This window comes from Dendrobium catenatum, unplaced genomic scaffold, assembly GCF_001605985.2.
Source record: "Dendrobium catenatum unplaced genomic scaffold, ASM160598v2 fragScaff_scaffold_1539, whole genome shotgun sequence".
NCBI classification, from domain to species: Eukaryota; Viridiplantae; Streptophyta; class Magnoliopsida; order Asparagales; family Orchidaceae; genus Dendrobium; species Dendrobium catenatum.
Genome location: NW_021320001.1, coordinates 561,755 through 578,365, shown reverse-complemented (window position 1 = coordinate 578,365; position 16,611 = coordinate 561,755). Strand labels below are relative to the sequence as shown.

At 34.2% G+C, this 16,611-nt stretch overlaps 1 protein-coding gene across 1 annotated transcript in view; it reads right to left on the bottom strand.

The window, feature by feature from the left end:
* LOC110099289 overlaps positions 1 to 16,611 on the bottom strand; it is a 41,205-nt gene that overhangs the window by 21,646 nt on the left and 2,948 nt on the right. Inside the window, exons 4-8 of the mRNA XM_020826386.2 lie at positions 7,688 to 7,838; positions 798 to 841; positions 600 to 675; positions 466 to 499; positions 95 to 261 (exon numbers count right to left, since the gene is read on the bottom strand). Coding sequence (XP_020682045.1) covers positions 95 to 261; positions 466 to 499; positions 600 to 675; positions 798 to 841; positions 7,688 to 7,838 — 472 coding nt within the window. The remainder of the gene's footprint in view (positions 1 to 94; positions 262 to 465; positions 500 to 599; positions 676 to 797; positions 842 to 7,687; positions 7,839 to 16,611) is intronic.

Here is a 16,611-nt window from a genome sequence, read left to right as displayed (position 1 = left end):
GATAATCATAACAATGCCAAATAAAAAAATCAAAATATTATTGACAAATGTCGCAAAAAATTACTCCGAAAAATATTGGAAGATTCAATCTCACCTTCGTACAAGTATTGCAAAATGGGCCTCCTTCAGAAGCTGCGAGATAAGGTGACGTTGACATGTTGGAGCAAGTAGAGTTACCATCACATGACACTGAAGAGGACGGTCTGGTAGACAAGGAAACAGGACTGTTGCTTCTTTTGTCTCCACTTATTGATTTATTGGCTGAAATAAAAAAGGATTTCAAAGGATGTGGACAGCAACTACAAAAAAACGATCATATTAAAAGGATTTGAGTATTTGAAAGAGTAAATAAGATTTTACATTGTTAGGCATGTTATAAACAAGCAATGCATGAGAAAACAAGATAGATTCGCATAGGTAAAAAACTATAGTGATTAAACAACGAATGAATCCTAAAAAACTTACAGCAAGAACTAGAATGATCAGCTTCACATACAACCTGCAAAAGCAGGAAGACAGCAAAAAAAATGATGGTCAGCAAAGTGACGGTCAGTAAAAATACTCATGGTTGGTAAAAGATCATGCTTGAAACATCCTACTGTCTTTGTGGAAGAATCCATTTCAATATGGTTGCTAGAATTTGATTCAGCATGCACCTCACTATCTCCAACTTGTCTGCCAGTACAATAATAAGGTATCAATGTATTAAACATAACTGATCAAGAATCAACAATTCATAGCTTAGAACGACCCGAAACAAAGAGCCATCAAAATATACTTTAAACCACCCAGCTTACCCTTCCGGAACTGAAACTTCAGGCCTACAAGATAGCTCTTCAACCTAAAATCACAGAAGAAGAAATTCAAGAATAAATATTTAGAAAAATGAACATTTTTTAATGGAGAAGATTTCTTAATTTCTATTTGAAAACTCTAAAAATGCAGGATTGAAGCTACATCTGAAAAATCTCTAAAGCGTAAACAAGCCATGCAAAGATTATGATTCAAACAAGCTAAGATATTCTATTGGAAAATTTTCAAGCAAAAAGTTTTGACTACCGTACTCCAAAGGAGGATATTCTATATTAAGCAAGCACTGTTGTAAGACTCAAAATAAAATATACGTGTCACACTAAAAATCTGGTTGGATGTAAAATTACAAGTAAAATATCTAGAGAATAAAATACAACCAATTATAATGGCCATTATCAAATCTTTGGTAATGTTTTGTTTTAGTTTTGAGCTGCATCATATGAAATAAAGTCACCATCACCCTCACATGGATGGACAAGCTGTTTTATAAGTGCTTTACACCGTGGTAATGAGGTAATTACAGATGCTCGAATTCAATGGAGGGTCTTCCATTTGCATGCCTTCCATGAAAATGAAAATTGTGGTAAGCAAGATTTTCTAAAAATAAAACTGTACAAAAGCATTACTAAATGAAACTTTAGGGTGAATTAATGAGTTCAACTTCATCATTATTTCCTTTTACACGCAAAAGGTATGAATAACAGCCCACACTGTCAAATGATGTATTATCACCTTTAAAGCACAAACATTAGGGTATATGGGCACAAAGTGACAGATATGGTAGCATGATAAATCTTGTAAAATTCAAAATAAAGTAGTAAAAAAACATCTCTATAGGAAAGTAGAAATATTAAAAAATTAATTTAAAATTTATTATTTTTTTCTATAGAAGGATTATAGGTATATATAGGCTCCTCCAAGGGTACTACATATGAAAAAAAAAATCAATACTAATTACACAAAATAAAATTAAAAAATCCCAAAAATAAGGCCATTAGCAGTTATGTGGAGAGGATCACATGGATTACAATCCAATGGCAACGAGGGAGTAGATTCAATGGCTAAGCTCCTCAATCCGTGTGCTCAAGGATCCATAGTATGATTGGCATTCTAGTGGGACCCACAGATTCTATCCCTCAGGAAAAAATAGTTGTCAACGAGCCGTAAACAAGTGATAAAGGCGGAGGAGTGGGTCCTCATAATTTTCACCACTCTGCTCAAACTGAATGGTATAAATCTATCATTCTAAGTTTACATACAATACTTTTGAACGTGGGTTTTTTAGTCCTTTTATGAATATGTCGACGAGTTTACTCCCTGTTAACACATGTGAAGTGTAGACTAATCAACTTTCTAATTTCTCTTTTATGAAATGTCGATCCACTTCTACATGTTTGATGTAATCATGTTGTATTAGATTATGAGCAATATTGTTGATGATAGATTTATTATCACAATATATCTTTATAGGCTTTTCCCACCTAATTTTAAATCTTCTATGATAAGGTTGATCCACAAGAACACACAAATTCATTGATCAATTGCTCTAAATTTAAATTCAGCACTCAATCTTGAAACAACAAGCTATTTCTTGCTTCTCCATCTTATGAGGTTTCTCCCAAAAACATACAGTATTCTGAAGCACATCTTTTGCCCAATAGTGATTTTTAATAGTCTGCATCAATATACTTTTCAAATTGTAAAGTATCCAATTTTTTTGTAGAAAATTCCTTTTCCAGGACTTGATTTAAGATATTTGATTACTTTATAAGCAACTTAAAGGTAAGACTTCTTGGATTTGTGCATAAATTGATTGACGAGATTTACTATAAATGTGATGTCTTGATGGGAGTGAGATAGATTAATTTTCCAACTAATTATTGTTATTATCTCATGCCTCTTTCTATCCATTCTTCATCTGTGCCTAATCTCTGACCCGATTCAGTTAAGGTTTCACAAGATTTACAATCAATTATTTTTGTTTCTTTCAACAAATCCATAAGATATTTTGTTGAGAGAAATATTTCTTATTCTAATTGAGCGAGTTCTACATCTATGAAATATTTGAGTTTGCACAGCTTCATGATCTCAAAATTTTCAACAATTTTTTTTGTAAGACTCTTTTATTATTATTATCATATGCAATAATTATATCATCAATATATATAACAAGAACTGAAATTTTATCATCTGTGAAGTATTTTATGAAAAGTGCATGGTCTCCTTGGCTTTTGTTTATATCCAACTCAAGTCATGACTTTCGTAAATCTATCAAACTATATTCTTGGGTATAGTTTAAGTCCATATAAAGCTTTTTTTAAATTTGCACACCACAATCTTTGTGAAAGAGCTATCAAATTTAATGATGGATCTATATATACTTCATCTTCAATATCTCCATATAGAAAAACATCATTTGCATCATACTATTGCATAGGCCATCCAAAATTAGCAGCTAGAGAAATCAGAATATGAATAATAAAAAACTTCACTAGCACCTTATAGTTTTCTTCTCTCATGATATCCTTTTAATTCTCACTATCTTGTGTCTCAAATAGGACTTATGGTATTATAATGAAATTGGAATTGCTATTTATAAGGAAGACTATATGTGTGGAGAAATATTTTAAAAGATCTTTATTTGGAGATGGAATACAAAGGAATTGTAATAGATTAATCATTATTACCCGATAACGATTTCAAGCCTTAAGCTTGCTAGGGATTTTGGCTAGGATTATTCCTTCTTATATATCCCTAAAGGGGTATGTGCTTGGATTTATTGGGATTTGTGTCATAGGGATCTCAAGATGAAATATAGAGCATTCATAAAACTTATCTTCAGTTGGAATTCACCCCTTGAAGATGAGTTTGAAACAAAAAATTGCATCTCATCAGAAGTGATTTTGAGGTAAGGAATCTCCTATGATGGGATGACAAAACTTGTACCCTTTTTAGTGGGGGAATATCCAATAAAGACAAGTTTAAGAGTTCTAGGATCTAGTTTACGCATATGTTATTTGTAAATATGGACATAGGCAATGCATCCAAATATTATTGAAAGAATTTTTTACAGGAAGTTATTTGTGTGAAAATTTTTATCAAATAATATAATAGACTTTTAAAGCAAATCACTCTCAAGAGTATTCTATTAATCAGGCTGGTGGCAATTAAACAGTTTGTCCCCAGTACCTTTTTGGTACTTGATGCCAGTAAAAAAGAGTCCCGGTGACTGCTAGTTGGTGTTGTTTTCTTTCTATCACTCCATTTTGTTAGAGGGTTTTAAGACAAGAGCATTGGTAAATGACACCCTCTTTATGAAATAACACAAATAATATGTGATTAAAGTAATCACAAGTATTATCTATCCAAAATATTTTGATGTTGATATTAAATTAATTTTTTATCATGGTAGTAAAAGTGTGACTTGGAGTAGATATAAAAATGGATACATTTAGTGTAATTTTAGAAGTATTAGATCGAGTGGGGGCTTGTGACTTTGGGTAATCAAGTCATTAATAAGAGTACATGTTTTAGATATCTCGAGTCTATTGTTCAAAGTGATAGTGAAATAGATAGTGATATTATTAATAGAATTCAAGTTGGATGGTTGAAGTGAAGTAATGCATCGGGATTGTTGTGTGATAGAAAAATCTCTCAAACTTAAGGGAAAATTCGATAAGATGGTAGTGAGACTTGCAATGCTATATGCTGCAGAATGTTGGCCATTAAAAGAGAAGCATAAAAGTAAGTTAAGTGTTTTAGAGATGAGAATGCTCAGGTGGATGAGTGGCTTCACGCTTAGAGACAGAATACGAAATGACTATATACGTGAAAAGATTGGAATATGATGCAATCAAGAATTATCATCCTATGTTTTGGACTCTATGTTTCTTTTTATTTGTATTACCCAATGATGGAAAACAACTCATGATCATATTTGGGTTTGGTGCTCTTAGATAATTTCTCTGCATTGGCTTTTCACTTATGCTGAATTTGTTTTCTTGCTCCTTGGTGGCTAAATAGGTATTTATTTAATTTTGGGTTGTTTTTCCTTATTGGGCTTGGCCCAATTCTTCCCATGTTGGATGGTTGCTTGGTGTTCCCCATGCTGTCTTGTTTTCCTTGTTGGCTATCTCTATGTTGGTTGTTTTTCCCCATGTTGCTATCTCATTTTCCCTGTTGCTATTTTTTCCTATATTGGTTATTTTTCCCCATGCTGCTAGTTATTCGATTTCCACTTTGTTGTTTTCTTATACTAAGTGCATTAACTCCTCATTAAATGGCTAACTTGAGAGGCTTTTATTGGCTATTTGGGTGGCATAATTAAGTGAGTAATTTATTACCATTTCACCCATTATATTAAATTGTTGTTTTCTTATGCTTTGTTGTTTTCTTATTACCATTTCACCCATTATATATATATATATATATATATATATATGTGTGTGTGTGTGTGTGTGTGTGTGTTGTTTACTGCTGGAAGAGGGGGTTGTTATTGTTGTTGGTGTAATGACACTAAAACCTATGAGTTATTTAGCTTGCGAGCTATCTTCAAAATATTAGGAATGACCTTTCTTTTTTAGATTTAAACGAGAATTTGACTTTTAATAGGACACAATGGAGAAAAAGGATTCATGTAGCCGACCCCACGTAGTGGGATAAAGGCTTGATGTTGTTGTTGTTGTTGTTGTAATCACTGGTTTGATTTTTTTCCTTTGAGCACCCTTCTCTATTTTGGGTTTTGCATGTGAGGTGGCCTTTCTAGGTTGTTCTGAGGGTAGTTAATTTTAAGTTTTAGTTTGCTTCTTTGCAAGATTTCTAAATCATTTACTTATATCCGTTTACTATTAAGTTTCATTCAGTTGGTGTTGGTTTATGTTTTATAGAAAGGAAGTGTCTTGTTGTATTCCTAGTGTTATTCTACTTGTTTTAGAGCCTAGATTGCATCAGAATAGCTCCTGTAGCAGCTAATATTAGAGAGACTCCTTAGATGATTTGGATGTTTGTTCTGTGAGGAATCTGATTGTGTTGATCAATTAGGTTGTATTGTTGTCTCGAACCTCAAGTCAATTTTTCATGCTCTCCCACTACTTAGGCTCGAGTGCAATTTTTTTTCCCGTACAATGCCTCGGCGCCCCGAGGTTATGTACCCGAGCACCCCGGCGTTGTGTACCAATCATCCCAGTGATGTATTCCCAAGTGTCCCAGTGTTGTACTCTGAATCAAAATTTGGAGGAGTGACAAGCGATTGATTGAGAGGAGAGGATAATAATGATTGTATGGAGAGGAAGGAAAAGTTTGGAAAAAATGTGTGAACCAAGTAGCTTCAAGGTGGTGACAGACATCATAGGAAAATATTTGGCATCTAGAAGATAGGGAGGATGAAGATTTTTTTTTAATTGCATCGCATGATAATCTATACTTTTGAATTCATGCAGCTGCAGCTACTTAGCCCTAATAAGAAATGATTGTGGGGGGTTTTCTTCCACCAGCTATGAACTTCCCTCTCAATGGAGAAGCCGACAGTTTTTGTATCTCCTTGCTAAACCTGAAAGATAGAAGAGCAGAGAGGTGGGGTCATACAATTTGCTTGGAAGGGCAATTAACTGCAGGAAGGAGGAGAGATTAGAAAAGAATTAGGTAGATGGAAATCAAAGATTTAGGATTGGAAACTGGAAAGTAGAAGATAGAGAAGATGGTGTTGGTGGATTGGGGGCCGAGAGCCACGTCATCAAAGTATCATTGGTTCTCAATCACCTGAGAAACTACTATGGGACTTTTCTGTATATATATACATATAGTGTTTCAGCCTTCAGATTTTAAGCAAATCACACTCTTACATAACAAAAAGTAAAAAACACTCAAGTCAGCAGCGAACAGAAAATAACAGAATTATCCATAACACAAAAGCTGATGATGATCCTAAAAAAGCTGTGCAGTCGAACAGGTTTAATATATGTTCGGTTAATGGTATCATCAGCCTGACTAACTGTCTCTGCGTCATTTGCAGAAGGTATGATTAAAGTCATGCAATTTGTTAAAAGCAAGACCAAATTTAGTTACAATTTAAATGAAGGTTGTGCTAAGCTTAACATGTCTGTCTGAGAAAGGGCAGGCAATTCATGCCTCTTTAACTTAAAGCTATTTAAGAAAGTTCAAAGATGACTACGTGAACCTATTGGTATGCTTAAATAAAAACAAATAACAAGTCATGTTTAATGAGCCTTTCTCTCCAAAGTTCATCTCAGCCATTGTTGTACCATTATCAATACTAACACATAAAATTAAATACGCAGTACACCATCCAATGGCACATTTTCTAACTTAATTATAGTTAGCATTGAATACAAGTCTTATAATAGCTCTTTAAAGCTATTTTATAATACAGCGCATACCTAGTTTAACTACTATTATGACTAAATCAATTTTATTGGAAGAGGATAACATATCTTAGCTTAAAGTAAAATAACAACTGTCAAAACAATATGTTCCCATAAATTTACATTATTGATGCAGCAAACCTAATTTTCATTTTTCAAAATTTGTTAGCCTATATTAGCAAAAAACACCCGCTACTTAACTTCTTCATGCACGAGCTGATTAATTCTTAGTTAAATATAGCATAGAATAAATACCCATCCAAAAATATAGAAAAGACTTGAACATTCATAAGTTACAAAATAAAAAAAATAAAAAAACTGAAATGAGAATGCAGCTTTTGTTAACTCGAGTATGGACCTTAAGTTTGAAGCGATAGTTGAAGTTGGACTACCAAAAATCAATGGTGTACTCTGAACTATTTTTATAAGTAAGAGTCAACCTTGAAATGACAAACCCACAATCTTCTAATGACATTCAAAAGTAAGTTGGTTACCTCGTCCCTGCATAAGCAACCATCTTTCCCTCCAAGATCATCGTGATGATTATCCAGAGACTTCAGCATTTTTTTCACATTATGCGTCTCATGAATGTCAGCCTCCCCACTAAATTTGATAGATATATTTTCTTTATTGCTGTCAATGTTCCTGAATTTAGACAAAAAGATTAGTAAAGAAGGTCCAGCTATCATCCATATCACAAACATGAATCGAATTTGATCCAAATAAATGCATACTCATATGGTCCCATTCCGGATAAATAGCTTTGATAAACTTATGTTCAAATAATCATAAGCTTATGGACCTTTTGGGAGACCAAACGAACAACATGACTTGGAACATATAAAAAGCATGTTGAATAAGATGATAAATTATTAAATAAAAATGTACCCCATACATACAAAAAGCTACAAGTTATCGATATCGAGCATATTCTTATGCTGCTTAAAATATAAAGGATTTATAATTTACAATATATCATCTTCGAAATGCATCTGTCCTAAACAACCTAGATAATATGAACAAAATACAATATGGGAGCTGCATCTAGCATTTTGGTTGTTCAGAAGAAGATACAAGTCTTCATTCAAGTTAATAATTAAAAAATAATTTGAGGGACAACACGACTTGCCACTATGTCTATAGCAAGATTTCCATTATAGCATATAACAAAAAAAACTTAAGAAGTGAAAACAAAAGATACTTACTTGAGACGAAGACAATAATATTATCCATTAAGATTATGCTAAAAAAAATATTTTTTCCAATTCATAAGGAGCACTGGGAGATTAGAAAGGCTGGCTAGACTGATTTCTCTGTAATTCTGATTCATGAAGTAAATAAATAAAAAAATTCTAATCAAAGCTTACAAACGCTATATTTTATCAGTGAGAAAACCCAAATAGTTCAACTAACATCATAATCCGACATAAATCAACCTTCTAATGTTACTCGTAGCAGTTTGACTCTGAGGATCTTTCAAAGGGCCTTTTATCAAAAGAGTACAACTACATTTCAAACATACATCTCAACTATAATTTGGGCATTCATCTAGAGCTCTATGCAAGTCAATTGCACTCTATACTTTCTTATTTAAAAAAGGACACTTTATTCCAAAACGCTTATCTTTCTACAATAGATACGTAAATTTTGAGAGATCATTCTCTTCACTTGCGTATGCTTTACTCATATAAGTACCACTAGTTCTCATGGTGCTATAAGATGATAGATTATTAAGCAAACAAGTAATCATAAATACAAAAAGATACAAGTTATGGATATCAAGCATATTCTTATGCCAACTTAGAATATAAAGGATTTAATTCCATTATATCACCCCAGGAATGCATCAATCTTAAACAATCAAAATAATATAAACAAAATGCGTCATTGAAGTAGCATGTAGTAATTTTAGCCATTAAGAAGATGATATAAGGTTTCCTTAAAATCCTCTTTGAGGAATATGTTAATAATTAAAACTAATTTAAGGGGCAATATAGATTGACATTAGATATATTATCAGATTTCCATGAGAGCATATAATTGGAAAAAATTTAAGAGTGACAACAAAAGATACATCGTTAAGAAGATGTAACTATTATAAAAAGCTATTTTCCTAAGGATCACAGTGAGATTTAGAAAAGCCACCTGCTAATATTTCTGTAAAATTGCAACATAAAGAAAATAGTAAAGAAAAAGTAAATCAAAGTATATCAAATGCTTACATTTTATCTCAAAAATATTTTATAGGTGAGGAAACAGAAATAGTTCAGCTAATATCACAATCCCACAAAATTCAATCTTCTAATATTACTTGTAAATATTTGACTCTGTAAATCAGATTCCTCCAAACGTCTCTATATCAATGGAGTACAATTTCAATTTGGACATTCATCTAGAGCTCTTTGTAAATCTACTACACTATAACTTCTTATTTGTAAAAAGTGCACTTATTCCAAATCGCTTATTCTATATAAGATATGAATAAATTTTAAGAAATCATTCCCTTCATTTGTGCATGTACGCATGTACAACAACAACAACATCAAGCCTTTATCCCACTTATCCCACTATATAGGGTCGGCTACATGAATCCTTTTTTCTCCATTATGCCTTGTTAAAAGTTAAATTATCATTTAAATCGAATAAGAAAAGGTGGTTTCTAATATTTTGTAACCAAGTCTATTTAGGTCTACCTCTATCTTTCTTAACATTAGTCAAATCTAATACATCCACTTTCTTAACTAGGTCATCAGAAGGTCGCCTTTTATGTGACCAAACCATCTACCCTCTCTAATTTTATCTTCCACTGGAGCTACTCCAACCTTTTCATGTATATGCTCATTTTATATCCTGTCTCTAAGAATAAAGCTCTGATGGACATCTCTACAACACTTAACTTAATATTATGTTTCTCTTTTAATGGCCAACATTCTGCACCATAAAGCATTGCAGTTCTATCCACCGTTTTATAGAATTTTCCCTTAAGTTTAAGGGGGACTTTTCTATCACACAACAAGCCCGATGCATTCCTCCACTTCAACCATCCAACTAGAATTCTAATAATAATATCCCCATCTATTTCACCGTCACTCTAAACAATAGACCCAAGATATCTAAAACGTGTACTCTTTTTAATGACTCAATCACCCAAAGTCACAATCCCTCCACAAGAACTATTACTACTGAAATTATACTGCATATATTCAGTTTTAGATCTACACAAACGAAAGCCTTTAAACTCTAAGGTTGACCTCCATAATTGATGTTTACCTTCAACTCCCTCTCTAGTCTTATCAATAAGAAGAATATCATCAGCAAAAAGTATACACCAAGGTACAACCTCTTGCAATATCTAGTGAGAACATCCATGACTAAAGCAAAAAGATATGGGCTTAAGGCAAATCTTTGATGTAATCCAACTGAAATAGGAAAATACTTGGTCAAACCACCTTGTGTCTGAACACAAGTAACAGCTCCTACATATATATCATTAATGACTTGAATATAAGCATTATTAACCCCCTTTTTTTTCTAGAACTCTCCATGGCACTTCTCTTAGAACTTTATCATATGCTTTTTTCTAAATCAATAAATATCATGTGTAAATCCTCCTTATTCTATAATTCTCCATCAAACCTCTCAATAAATGTATAACTTCCATAGTAGACCTACCCGGCATGAATCCAAATTGATTTTGAGAAACATTAGTATCGCGCCGCAAACTATGCTCCATAACTCCCTCCCATGGTTTTAAAGAATGAAACATTAAATTAATTCCTCTATAATTCACATAATCTTGATCATCACCTTTATTTTTAAACATAGGAGTAAACATACTCATTCTCCATTCATCTGGTATAGTTTTAGTCTTCAAAATAATATTAAAAAGTTTAGTAAGCCAAGAGACTCCATCTCCTAAGCATTTTCTCACCTCTATTAGAATATCATCAGGTCTAACTGGTTTTCCACCCTTCATTTTCTTTAAAGTCTCTCTAACTTTGGTTTTACTAATGCATCGATAAAAATAAAAATCGTTTGATGAGGACATCAGCAGGAGATTCTGGCGCATTTATTAGAGGAGACATCGTAGATCGACGGCTATGATTAGGAGTCTTTAATTGTGATGCATTAATGTATTTTTTTATTTATATTCTAGTTTTTACCATTGTACCCCTGAGAGTGATTAGTTATTGTTGTCGCCCAGAGGGCAATTTAGTCTTTGTGTTTTGTTCCTTGAGGCCTATATATATGAAGGCCCTAACTTTTGTATTGGATGATAATGATTTTGAATGAAAATTTCAGCTCTTATTTCTTTTCTTTGTTGTGAGCTCTTGAGAGAGGAGATAACCCTAAGAGAGGGTCAAGCAATTCCCGTCAGCCGTTGGTAGAGTCCGGGCTCGCGGTTTGCATTTGTTCTTATTCTTTATCCCCCTTTCCTCTTCCCTATAAGACCGGCTATCCAATCAAAATAATATAAACAAAATGCGTCATTGAAGTAGCATGCAGTAATTTTAGCCGTTAAGAAGATGATATAAGGTTTCCTTAAAATCCTCTTTGAGGAATATGTTAATAATTAAAACTAATTTAAGGGGCAATATAGATTGACATTAGATATATTATCAGATTTCCATGAGAGCATATAATTGGAAAAAATTTAAGAGTGACAACAAAAGATACATCGTTAAGAAGATGTAACTATTATAAAAAGCTATTTTCCTAAGGATCACAGTGAGATTTAGAAAAGCCACCTGCTAATATTTCTGTAAAATTGCAACATAAAGAAAATAGTAAAGAAAAAGCAAATCAAAGTATATCAAATGCTTACATTTTATCTCAAAAATATTTTATAGGTGAGGAAACAGAAATAGTTCAGCTAATATCACAATCCCACAAAATTCAATCTTCTAATATTACTTGTAAATATTTGACTCTGTAAATCAGATTCCTCCAAACGTCTCTATATCAATGGAGTACAATTTCAATTTGGACATTCATCTAGAGCTTGATGTGAAACAACATGCGGTGAAACATGAATTGCACGTTAGAGATTAATGAGAGTTTAACTTTGCAATGTTAACGATAAAATCTAGCTTACTCAAGTTGGATTCAAGAAAATTCGTGATAGATTAAGTTAACAGCAGTGATTACATTTAAGAATTACAAGAGTCTTGCAAAAGATAACCAAAATAAACTAGATAATGCAAATAGATACTACTAAAGCCACACGTTTAAAATTTAGATCATTCACCTTGAGGTCCGTCACTCGTTTTGAAAGTGGTGGCTAGCGGAGGAGAATCGTAAGTAGACTTAGCGATGCCACTAGTAGACAAGTGATCCCGCGAGGACTCGTCACCGGGGAAGAAGCCGGATTTGGAGGAGCGGGTGGGCGGCCGTTAATGATCATCTCGCTCGTCATATACGAATCCGAAGTTCCATTCAAGTTCGGGGTCCGCCATGCATCCTCGCCAAAGGTTGAATGAGTACTCAGGATGGGAGAGGGGTGGTCGGTTGGAGAGGCCACGAGGAGAAACAAAGATTACCAAATCTGGAATAATGGCAGATTTTTTTTTTTTTTTTTAAGTTGGGAAGTTGGAGGAGGAGCTTGGTTGGAGACATCAAACCAAGTCTAGAGAGGAGCTCGGGTAGGAGAGAAAAGCTTCAGACGAAAATAATTTCAGATTTCTGAAATTGTATTTGGGTGAGGAGAGAGGGGACGGGTGGGGGTGTGAGGAAAAAAACAAAATCTGAATTGTTTACTCAGATTTCCAAAAGTGTGGAAACATTAAGTTCAGTTTCAAAAATTTGAAATTGAAATTGACTTAGGAGGGAAAGGATTAAGGGGTATTAAAGGGGAATTAATAGGGGGAGAGAGAGGGAGAGGGGGCCGGCCATGTAAAGAGGGTGATGTGGCTTGATGTTTTGAGTAGGTGGGGACCACATGGGATTAACTTAATATAATTAAAATTCTGATTTTAATTTCAGAATTAATTTAAATTAAGTAACTCCCAAGCTAGTATGAAAGAGGAGGGATTTGAAATTTGAATTTCAAAACAAATGTAACTCCTCTTAATTTACTTTCCAAATTTGTTGGAGCTTGATTAGGAAAGTAATTAAGGGGGAGGGGAAATTCAAAATTCGCAAGAGGGGATTAGAGGAAGGAGGCGGCGGCAAGGGGCTGGATGGTGGCTGTTGGTCGGTGGAAGGGGCTGCAGGCCGGCGGCCTGGGCAAGCCAGGGAGGGGCGGCGGCAGTGAGCAAGAGAGGGCAATCAGTAGGGGAAAATCTTGGGATTTAAGCGTGGATTCCACTTTTCACAAATGCTTCAACCGGATCTCCACGACGACGAATCGATCACAAGAAATAAAGAAAGAAAAAAAAAATGGTAGAACAAGAAGATCTAGAACTCACAAAGAGATCTAGCTTCTCCTACGAACTCACTAAGAGATCGAGGAGGGTGAACTCACAAAGAGATCATAAGTGGCAAATATTTTTCATTCATCAAAAACTAAACTATTACATAAGAAAATGGCCATATAAATAGGCCTCAAAATGACAAGAAAGCAAAAGACTAAAATGCCCCTCGGGCTACAAGAACGACCAAATACCCATAAGGGCAAAAACGGAAAAAACATAAAAATCAGATAAACTACTACATAAAATGATGAAAATAAAGATCATGATCGTGGCCGTCGATCTCCGGCATCTCCTGATGGTACATGTGTCGCAATCTCTGACGATGTCCTCATCATAGCTCTTTGTAAATCTACTACACTATAACTTCTTATTTGTAAAAAGTGCACTTATTCCAAAACGCTTATTCTATATAAGATATGAATAAATTTTAAGAAATCATTCCCTTCATTTGTGCATGTACGCACGTACAACAACAACAACATCAAGCCTTTATCCCACTTATCCCACTATATGAGGTCGGCTACATGAATCCTTTTTTCTCCATTATGCCTTGTTAAAAGTTAAATTATCATTTAAATCAAATAAGAAAAGGTGGTTTCTAATATTTTGTAACCAAGTCTATTTAGGTCTACCTCTATCTTTCTTAACATTAGTCAAATCTAATACATCTAATTTCTTAACCAGGTCATCAGAAGGTCGCCTTTTATGTGACCAAACCATCTACCCTCTCTAATTTTATCTTCCACTGAAGCTACTCCAACCTTTTCATGTATATGCTCATTTTGTATCGTGTCTCTAAGAGTAAAGCTCTGATGGACATCTCTACAACACTTAACTTAATATTATGTTTCTCTTTTAATGGCCAACATTCTGCACCATAAAGCATTGCAGTTCTATCCACCGCTTTATAGAATTTTCCATTAAGTTTGAGGGGGACTTTTCTATCACACAACAAGCCCGATGCATTCCTCCACTTCAACCATCCAACTAGAATTCTAATAATAATATCCTCATCTATTTCACCGTCACTCTGAACAATAGACCCAAGATATCTAAAACGTGTACTCTTTTTAAAGACTCAATCACCCAAAGTCACAATCCCTCCACAAGAACTATTACTACTGAAATTACACTCCATATATTCAATTTTAGATCTACACAAACGATAGCCTTTAAACTCTAAGGTTGACCTCCATAATTGAAGTTTACCTTCAACTCCCTCTCTAGTCTTATCAATAAGAAGAATATCATCAGCAAAAAGCATACACCAGCGTACAACCTCTTGCAATTTCTAGTGAGAACATCCATGACTAAAGCAAAAAGATATGGGCTTAAGGCAAATCTTTGATGTAATTCAACTGAAATAGGAAAATACTTGGTCAAACCACCTTGTGTCTGAACACAAGTAACAGCTCCTACATACATATCATTAATGACTTGAATATAAGCATTATTAACCCCCTTTTTTTCTAGAACTCTCCATGACACTTCTCTTAGAACTTTATCATATGCTTTTTCTAAATCAATAAATATCATGTGTAAATCCTCCTTATTCTATACTTCTCCATCAAACCTCTCAATAAATGTATAACTTCCATAGTAGACCTACCCGACATGAATCCAAATTGATTTTGAGAAACATTAGTATCACGCCGCAAACTATGCTCCATAACTCCCTCCCATGGTTTTAAAGAATGACACATTAAATTAATTCCTCTATAATTCACATAATCTTGTGCATCACCTTTATTTTTAAACATAGGAGTAAACATACTCATTCTCCATTCATCTGATATAGTTTTAGTCTTCAAAATAATATTAAAAAGTTTAGTAAGCCAAGAGACTCCATCTCCTAAGCATTTTCACACCTCTATTAGAATATCATCAGGTCTAACCAGTTTTCCACCCTTCATTTTCTTTAAAGCCTCTCTAACTTTGGTTTTACTAATGCATCGATAAAAATAAAAATCGTTTGATGAGGACATCAGCAGGAGATTCTGGCGCATTTATTAGAGGAGACATCGTATATCGACGGCTATGATTAGGAGTCTTTAATTGTGATGCATTAATGTATTTTTTTATTTATATTCTAATTTTTATCATTGTACCCCTGAGAGTGATTAGTTACTGTTGTCGCCCAGAGGGCAATTTAGTGTTTTTTTCCTTGAGGCCTATATATATGAAGGTCCTAGCTTTTGTATTGGATGATAATGATTTTGAATGAAAATTTCAGCGCTTATTTCTTTTCTTTGTTGTGAGCTCTTGAGAGAGGAGATAACCCTAAGAGAGGGTCAAGCAATTCCCGTTAGCCGCTGGTAGAGTCCGGGCTCGCGGTTTGCATTTGTTCTTATTCTTTATTCCCCTTTCCTCTTCCCTATAAGACCGGCTATCCCATTCCCCCTCCCAAATTCCAGCCAAACCTTCTTCCCCCACCTAAACCGTCGGCCAACCTTTACCAAATCCCCCACCCACCAGCCCTATTCCACCCAAAACCCCAAACTGACCCCCTCCATAGCCATTGGCCCCTCCCTAGCCCAACCCTAGCCGCCGGCCAAGCCAAACCCCCCATCCCCTTGATTCCAATTTCCAATCATCCACTTATTACTTTCATAATTTAGAGCATTTTAATTTGGAAGTTTATTTAATTCAAAATTCAAATGAATTTGAATTTCAAAAACTTTCCAAATTAAAATAAACTTATTTTAGAAGTTCCTCTAATCGCTACAATCTAAAATTAATTTGGATTTAATTCCAAATCTCACATTCAATGCATGTGTCCATATACATTGTATGTGGACACCTCTCCCCTCCCTCCTTTGGTCATCCCCCCTATCTCTCTCTCTCTTAATTAATTCTTCCTCACTATTGCTCTTAATCAACTCCCCTCCCATTAAGGTGTGTCGCCCCTACCTACCCCAATTAGAGGAGATTCAAAATTCAAATTATTCCCGTCTTCCCAACATTAAAATCTAAAATTAAATTTCATATTTTAAAATTGTTTTCCC